General features: G+C 34.6%; 1 protein-coding gene across 4 annotated transcripts; it reads right to left on the bottom strand.

Moving 5' to 3' along the window:
• Positions 1 to 2,343: 2,343 nt before the first annotated feature.
• Positions 2,344 to 8,912, bottom strand: LOC137812860 (NADPH:adrenodoxin oxidoreductase, mitochondrial). 4 transcript variants are annotated; one of them, XM_068615092.1, is made up of 14 exons: positions 8,636 to 8,912; positions 8,184 to 8,317; positions 8,013 to 8,117; positions 6,279 to 6,392; positions 6,124 to 6,177; positions 5,843 to 5,959; positions 5,577 to 5,686; positions 5,419 to 5,492; positions 4,827 to 4,888; positions 4,436 to 4,634; positions 4,105 to 4,165; positions 3,802 to 3,869; positions 3,051 to 3,193; positions 2,344 to 2,877 (listed from the first exon to the last, which is right to left on the bottom strand). In XM_068615092.1, exons 2-14 carry the CDS (start codon positions 8,307 to 8,309, stop codon positions 2,644 to 2,646), a joined length of 1,467 nt encoding a protein of 488 aa, XP_068471193.1. In that variant the 5' UTR covers positions 8,310 to 8,317; positions 8,636 to 8,912; the 3' UTR covers positions 2,344 to 2,643. The 4 variants fall into 4 exon arrangements, with proteins under 4 accessions (XP_068471193.1, XP_068471192.1, XP_068471191.1 ...); XM_068615091.1 differs by having other exon boundaries at positions 8,593 to 8,868; XM_068615090.1 differs by having other exon boundaries at positions 8,651 to 8,851.
• Positions 8,913 to 9,288: the final 376 nt, after the last annotated feature.

Raw genomic sequence — 9,288 nt, forward strand, 5'->3', positions numbered from 1 at the left:
TGCTTATCTTATTCAAAGCATCCAACAATTTGTATAGTTTCAAAAGAGTGTTATACAAGTAAGGAATTTATGTGTAAAATACTTAAATTTTGAGAAAGATTTATAATGTATGGTTACACTTCAAAGAAGTGAGAAAGTCAAATTAAAAGTTGATAATTCTAAATATTGAAAATCTTATATCAATTAAGAGAATCTTAACTTTATATATTCATTTTTCCAAATAAACTTAAAAATAGAGTAATCCTGACAAGAAAAGTGAAATATTCCCACATGTTAGTACAGAACCAATTTGGGTATTATTGGAAATCTAGTGTTAGTGTAAGCCAAATTTCATTAAGAGCTTAAGAATATTTGAAAAGCATTGAGTGAGGAAACATAATGATGTGATTGTGGAGTGTGGAAGACTTTGAGCATTCTCTATCTCAAGACTTTGAGATGACTTGAGCAGTCACTTCAATGTATAAAGAAATTCTAGCAAGTGCTAATTTGACTCTCGAGACAAATGACATGCTACCCTTCTAATCACACTAAATTTTTATCTTTATAATATACCAAACATAGAAAGAGTGGAAATAATATTTTTTGTAACTTCAAAAGTTCATGGACATAAAAGTTTTTTACTCAACAAAAGCCTCAAAATAAATGAAAGACATGCTCCACTTCCTCCTTGACATACTGATAAAATGGGTGATTAAGGAGATCATAAAATTCATTTGTAAATGCACTTAAACAAGATTAGTCTCAGGTAAGCCACAAGACGTGACTCAATTGCCATATTAAGAGCATCATCAACATCAATTAGTCACACATAGTTAAGGTATAGAAGCACTTTATAGGAGAGAAAAAAAAATCTGCAGAAGAAGGGAGCTTCAAAGAATGTGTAAACATTGTAGTCCACATGCAATAATAGTCCATGATAACTTGTATCATCAATAATATTTCTTCCTATTGATGACTTGTTTAGAGAAAAGTTTAACATACCAACCTCGTTTTTTCCATACCCTCAAGTGTGAATTCTTTCTTTTGTTATATAAAATGTTCCTGACACAAAACCCTACAAAACAGACAAAAAGTGAAGCACTTGAAAGGGCTAAATGATGAACTCATTTTACAGACGTGGGAAGAGGACATTGCAGCAACCCCATATTTTTTATGTGGACTTTATTCCTTCTCATGACATAAATTAAACTCATTTATTCACATTAACCAGTCAGCTCTCTGAGCAAGACACCAATTTTGTCATCTTGACTACCACTTGTGCTGCTGCTTTCCAATTCTGTGAATTGAAATTCCATTTAAAATAAAAAGAAAAATAAGTAAAAGAAAAGGGAAAACTAGACAGATTTCATACTATTATTATTCAATCATAAACCTTATAATAAGGATCATTTCTAATTGATAACATAGAAACTTTTACAGGAGAAGACATGCCTAATAGATTCTTTGGAATAAGCAATACTATCAGTAAGACTTCCTATTCTAGAAACCCATTTCAGAGAGCTTCATGAAATACATAAATATATTGTAGTTCAAACGTGTTAAATAGGGAAATCAAATTTTGTATTATTGCCTCATCTGAAGATAATTTATTTTGTTTTCTCTAATAAGATAAATGAGATAGAGAAATGTTCGAGCACCATGTTTTTGGATGATTACATTACACTGTTAAGAAAGATTATAATGAGGGAGTTGGCAAAATAAATGTTGGATGAGTAGAAAGTATACAGTGAGAGTATTAAGAATCCCTCTGATTCATAAGTGCATGGATGTGTTTAGAGAATGTGGTGGAGCACAGGCCAGTGATAATCAAAAGTGTGGCTAACGTGGGTCACATCATAAGAAGTCAAATGTTGCAGAAAATAAAAGATGTGTGCAGAGGAATTGCTTAAATCTGCAATAGAGCCTTTGAAGATGGCCTACTCCAGTTTGTTACAAGTTCAAATTTCCAGGGATCATATCTTGCTCAATTGAATCCTTATTTTCTGCGTATCACCCTAACCCCGTTACACTGCTTCATCCCTACTTCTATAACCTATAAAGATTCCATTGTAAACTTTATTCAGTTATAAGAAATACTATATTATACTACTCAGTTCCGAGATCAAATTTTAGCTATTGCAAATGTATTCTGCACCTATTTATTGGCTCATTAGTTATTTTCTAAATTTAATAAAACAGTTAAGGATTGTTTTGACATTTAATACCTGATTCTTTTAAATTATGTTTGACTATTTTACAACATAAAATTTATTTTAAATTAGCTTTGTTACAAGTGTTATAACTTGTACAATGCAAATAAGATATCTAAATCATAGTAAACAGCTGTATATAAAGAACCGAGTGTTCCAGTAAGACAATAACCATATAATTATCACCTATCAGCAGGTTACTCCATGCATGATTTGTGTTGCAATCTAAAAAATCATGCCTCTGTCCCAGGGATTTCACATATTAAAATTAAAACTGAAGAACTCTTCAAAGGGATTTCACCTTTTTAAGAAATAATTGAGGGCATTACAACAACAGACACAGAAGATGACTTCACCGACAAGTGTATAGTTTCTTCATGTATTCACTGTTCTTGGGGTACGAAAAGATGTTTATCAAGCTTAAAATAATGAAGTGTCATATGAAATAATTGATTCATTGAGAGGTAGTTTTATATAGTTCATCCCAGGTGGCAAGTTTTTCCCTAGGCTTGTTCCTTAAACTTCCAAGCCTCCTTTCTTCAGAGTCTATCTTTTCCCAATCACTGAATGAAACTATTCTGACATTTCTATCATGCACAAGCTGGAGAAGTCCGTCCCTGCCTGGTTTAGGCAAGGTTGATGATGGAATCAACCCTCCGTTTTCAAGGTCTTCGGATATGCTCGAAACCTATCATGTCAATTATGAGCAGAAAATACAATACTTACATAAGTAATTTATTGCACAAGTACGACAATTAACAAGACATTTTAGTATAACTGATTTCACTATCATCTTGCTACTTCTGTCAGTTTAACTGGTATGGGAATAATATGTATGATAGACAAGCAAGAGATACATACAGTTTCTTCCGCACAATGCAGATTTGTGGCAACAATTCCAGTTGGTCCTCTCTTCAGCCAGCCACATACATACAAGCCCTTTTCAGGGACTAGAGGATCTGAAGGGTCACTCAACACTCTACCTCTGTCATTTGGAACTATACCTGAAAGGTAGCCATCATATATACATGTCTATGAGCTCCCGTCAGATCACATGTTTACATACATCCACACATCATGTGTCTTGGCACGTCTGAAAAATTCCCATCTAAATATTTTTTTATAAAGACTAATTTACTAACAGAAGAAGAGAGGAGACACAAAGTAGGAATGTTGGAAATCCGCCAAAATCCTAAACCTAAAGTTACAATGAGAAGAATGGAGAAAACAAAATAAATAAAAATACATCAACACAAGGGCAACAATCCATTTACTGAAGACTATTTTCAGGCGAGTATAAACTTCTAAGACTAAGAATAAAAAAATATTGTAAATGTTTTTTGTTTTCATTTCATTCCCAATTGAAACCATAGGATTGACAAGATTACATCACTCGTCTCCAACCCTTTGGGGCAGTTTGGTATGACAAAAATGTTTCCATTACATTTTTTGTTTTCACCTTTAAGAACAAGCATAATTTTTCTAGAATCAATCATATTTTAAAACAAACACCGTTTTAAACATGGCTACTCCACCAAAGAATGTGTAAGATGGATTAATAAAAAAAATGGATGAGAGGTGAATTGATTGAGAGCATCGATTACTCATTCACCTTTCTTATGATCAAAAGGTAAGCCATGAACAGGTACTGATTTGTAACCAATGCTCTTAAGTACCATCCTACAAAAAGGCAGTCAGTTGCAACATACTATTACTCTCAACATTTTGTGATAACAATACATGAATTAAAATCTAAAGAGGCTGCAATCAGTCATTTGAAGAGCATAATAACAATTTCTTTATAATGTATACAGAGTATAAATAAACATGGTTCTTTGATTACAAAGCCACCAGCAGAAAGGATTTCATGTCGAGCAATGACAATTAATAACTGTATTTGTATATGAGATGATACCCGCATTTTATATCTTCAAACTTTCCAGCACCAATGGCAATCTGTTTGCCATGGCTAACACCTGCAATAATTAGCTGACTAATCAGAAATTATAAGTAATCCAGTGCATAATAGACTACTATGGACTTAAATGTGCTAGTATTTAGCAAAGCTTCAAGAATGGCCTATATTAAGCATTTTAGGAAAAGCCCAGTAATAAACATATTTCCGCACTTGTATAAGAAACTGTTCCAATTTACAACTATTCACAATATTATATTACATTATTGCCAATATTGTAAAGGTCTAACTTCAAAGTAAAAAAGTAAATATTTGGACAAACAAAATTTACCTTGAAGAACCGTTTTCTCAAAGTGCACGCCAGAAACATGGCCAGCTCTGTCTTTCGACTCCTGAAAATCATTTGGCTTACGGAAGAAGACAAAACGGAGCTCACGCTGGTTCAAACTAGTATGTTTAGGTTTTGACCTAGCAGCCTTAGATAGCAACTCGTGAACTCTTCTCTGTATTCGGTTACTCTTAAGTTCTTCCTTTGCCAAGTGACAGCATGAACACAGATATAAGATACCATCAATGAAAAAGAATCGGCATTTTCTTAATTTAGATAAGAAAAATAAGAATTTAGAAAACATACGGTACTTAGGGAATCCTAGTATTTTACATTTTGGGGTGAAGATGATTGAAACAGTGATTAAAGAACTAAAAGTAGATTCATCTTATACCTCATCAGCTGGGGTTAAAAGTAGATCGGATTCCTGAATGAAAACATCAACATTATGAATACCTGTAAAATAGACGTTAAAGCTTCAGTTAGCATCATGTTTGAGACAGAAATAGCATGTAACTCATAGTATATGACAATTAATAAATTAATTGGAAGTAATCAGTTATTAATTATAACATGTCAATTGGAAGACCAAAGTCATGATTAGGGCTCCATTTCCTTTCAGACTGAGTCCTCAGATTGTAAATGGTTTAGAATCAAAGACCTATGAATAACTAGAAACAGATGCAAAGTAAGAAGCATTCAAAAGTATTTGGAAGAAATCAGTAAGAGACTGAACTCATGGAAATCAATGGAAAGTTGGAAGTGGACAACCAAGGAAATTACTAGGGATACAAATAAGGAATGTATTAGTTTACAAAGGAAACTTTAAAGTCTAAAGCATTATGAAGTACATCATATAGCCGAGACATACCCTTTCAAACAGTTCCTTAAAACAAAACCAAAACCAAATCAAGGTATCAAACAAATGTGAACAAGAAAACCATATGGCTAAACTAACTTGGTATAAGAGTTGATGCATGAGTTACCAAGAATTTCACGCAGTTCTTTTGCAGTACAAGCTGCTTGTGCCGGACCACGTCTTCCAACCAAATAAACCACCCTGCAATGTTGCTTATATTACAGTTAGGCAACATACGAGATATCAAACGATTATCTGGTTACTTCAACTAATGCAACTAAAAACCTGATAGAGCTCTCCTCTAGGGTAGCCAATGCATGACTGGCAATATCAGTTGTTGCTAACTCAGTGGTAGGTCGTAAAAGAATCCTTGCAACATCTAAAGCAACATTTCCCTGAAATTAAATAAAACCTTAAATCCAAGTTAAAATTATATCTATATATATTCGGAATATTCATCTTCACATCACGAGTATGTTCCTTAGTCTAAACATTCATCACAATGTCTTTTTTCTAGAAAATAACGAATACAACACAATAGATAAAAGTACCTGACCAAGGATTACAGCTGTATCAGTGATCTTTAGGTCTGGCTTAAGATTTTGTCCATCTGGGTGCCCATTATACCACCAAACAAATTCCCTAGCAGAGTGTATCCCTTTCAAGTTCTGAGAAGGAGAAGAATATTAAAAATCATTGAAATAGGAGTAACTCAAACTATCAGCTAGCATAGCCATCTCATAATAAATGAACACTAAGCCATTGCTTGTACAATTGAAACACAAACAAACAACTAGCAAATTCAGGAATAAATGTAATAAATCAAGGTTACCTCCCCTGGAATACCTAGACTTCTATCACTTTCAGCACCGTATGCAAGGACAACCTGCCCAAGTTCATAAACTGATTATTGAAAAGATGGTACAACTGACCAATATCTAAATCAACATGTTACCATTAACACCAAATCCAGAATCAGAACCTCACCACATGATACAGCTCACGTAATTCAGAGAGAGAAATGCTTGATCCAAGGGTCACATTACCAAAAAATGCACATCGTTCTTGTTTTGCCACCCTTGAAAACTGGTTGATGACAATCTGTTGCAAGTTTTCTGGTAAAGCTCAATGGTGTTACTCTCACCAAAGAAAATATCAAAACCCCCAGAACCATAAAAGTAAAAATAATAAGTTTTTGAAATATTTCTTCAAGTAAACCTCAAAATTCATCCTTGAAAAATTTGGCAGCTGGAACAGTAGTTCCTTGCAAAAGCCACACTAGTCCCTATAAGAATCACAAATCATAGCCATATAGGTCCACATATACCAGACAAATTAATCCCTCACAATCCCAACACCAAATATATAGACATCAAATATCTAAATTTCTGCAGTGGATAGAATTGTTAGAATAAGTTGTCTTAAGTAGAATTTATTGAAAAGCTGCTGTGTGTTTTGTGCTGTACTTAGTTCCTAGATATGTCTTTTCCTATTCTCTTCTCTTCCCTCTCATACATTGTATCTAGCATCCCCAAAGTTATTATAAATATGAGAACCTAAGAGAGGGAAAATTGCTCTCTCAAATTCATTCATTGTTCTTTTGTATTTTTCTCAAGTTGGTATCGGAGTGGGATACTGATTGGGTTGGTCATCCTGTAGAGAGACGCTCTTCTACAAGATATTATGTTTTCTTTGGAGGAACTATTATCCCTCAGAAAAGCAAAAAACAAAATGGTGTTGCCCAATCAACTGCTGAAGCTGAGTATAGGACAATGACATCCCTCAATTTTGAGCTTATATGGGTAAAATAGTTCCTCCAAGAATTATTTTTTTGTGAGATTCAACCATTGAAGATGTACAGTGATAACCAAGTTGCTCTCCACATTGCTTCCAATCCAGTGTTCCATGACAAGACTATACACATAGAAATTGACTGTCATTTTATTAAAGAAAAGTTGTTGTCCAAAGACATCTACATTGAGTTGTCGCACCAAATGATCAACTTGCAGATATACTCAAAATCTTTGAGAGGATCTCAAATTGAATTTATTTGTTCCAAGTTTGGGACATGCAATTTGTATGCTCCAACTTGAGGGAGAGTATTAGAATAAGTTATCTTAAGTATAATTTATTGAAAAGGTGTTGTGTGCTTTGTGTTTGTACCTAGTTCCTAGATATGTCTTTTCCTATTCTTTTCTCTTCCCTATCAAACAGATATCCCAAAGTTATTATAAATATGAGAACCTAAGAGAGGGGAAATTACTCTCTCAAATTCATTTCTTATTCTTTTGTACTTTTCTCACGTAGAACCATACATTTATACAATCGGGGTATTGGAACCATTGCAAAAATATTGGATAGCTCATATTAATTTAGTAAATAGAACTTAAAAACACACATTCAAGATTTGAGTTTTCCATTATTCATCCAAAAGATCCAATCTACTGACTGTGTGAGCACGTGATTCTTGCAATCGCACAAATTCAGTTTGATCAGGGATTCATTAGACTGAAAATTGGCATTTAGGAACTACTGTGGCCTAGGGATTTTACTCCATTTCTTTTTTCACCACAACACCAAAACATCTAAATAGCCATAGCGCAACATAACTAAGAACTTATTTTTCCACCCCACTCCCTCCCACTAGCATCGCATACATTATAAAAACACCAGTGCTAATGAAATTTGAACAAAAGAATGGTGCAAGAAACAAGAATGGACCTTTGTTTCAGGGTGATCGGGTGCAACACCAGAGCGAACCAACCCAAAAGGTGTGGGCAACCTGTCAATGATATCAACTTGTGCTTGTTGGTGCGCCTTCAACATCTACCAAGAACCCATTCGGTTACAGTCATCCATTTCAAATTTGAAGCCTAAAGATTAGGGCTTTACCTTTTCGGCACTGTAGAAACCAGCAGGGCCACTTCCAACTACACACACCCGCAATGGGTTTGAAGAAATGCTCGATAAGCTCCTACATAGCCACCTTCTAGCTCGAAAAGTTGCTAATTTTTTCATTTTATTATCTGTGGGAGATAGAGAGAAAAGAAAAATGTGGGAAATGAAAATAGATAAATCTGATATCATATGAATTTTTCAGTTTTTTTAATCAAAACCAAACCAGCGTAGGAAACCCCGTAGTACAAAAGAACAACAATCAATACAAGAAAACCAAATCACTTTCTCGTTACCTCTTAACAGGACAAAATAACAGAAACATGACAACACACTAAACCACCACCGTATGAAACCCCATAACACAAAACAACAGCGACTCCGAAAATTTCAAAAATTTAGTTACCAGGCTTCCATCATATAGGCTAATTTTCGAACGGATCCCAAACCCCAAATCAAATTACCAGCGGCGGCGGTGGTTGGAGAGGAATGAAAAGGATTTGAACCACAGCGGATGACCGTCGAGGGGATCGGAGAGGATGATAGGAGTACAGCAGTGAAGCTCCACTGGCGATTGTTGTCGAAGGTGGAGGATGCTCGTCGTCACGTCACGGAGGAGGCCGTGGCGGAGGGCGTGCGGAGTTATGATGGTGGCGATCCGACTTGAATTGTTTAGGGCCTGGATCAGTATAGTAGAAACATTGTTTTGGGCTCAAATCTAGGCCTGACAGGTCCAATTGAACTGGGCCTAATTATGACATTGGCGGTTTCTCTAGGTACATCTATTTGGGAGTTTCTTCCTGCACCACCATACACTCTTCTCTCACCTCCATAAATTTCCATATTTTCAAAAATATATCTTTAATATTTTGGATTATATAATTCGAAATTCTTTTATCAAATTCGTAATTAGTTTTCAGATTATACAATCCAGAATATTTTTTCAGATGCATGATTAGTTTTCAGATTATGTAATTTGAAAGTTCTTTTTCAAATATGTGTACAAATTATATAATCCGAAAGCTACCCTATGAAAATGACACAAGAAAGATAAAAAAATATTTTCACATGACAGAAAAACTTGTAGGAAGAAACATTCCCA

This window comes from Phaseolus vulgaris, chromosome 2, assembly GCF_000499845.2.
Source record: "Phaseolus vulgaris cultivar G19833 chromosome 2, P. vulgaris v2.0, whole genome shotgun sequence".
NCBI lineage: Eukaryota > Viridiplantae > Streptophyta > Magnoliopsida > Fabales > Fabaceae > Phaseolus > Phaseolus vulgaris.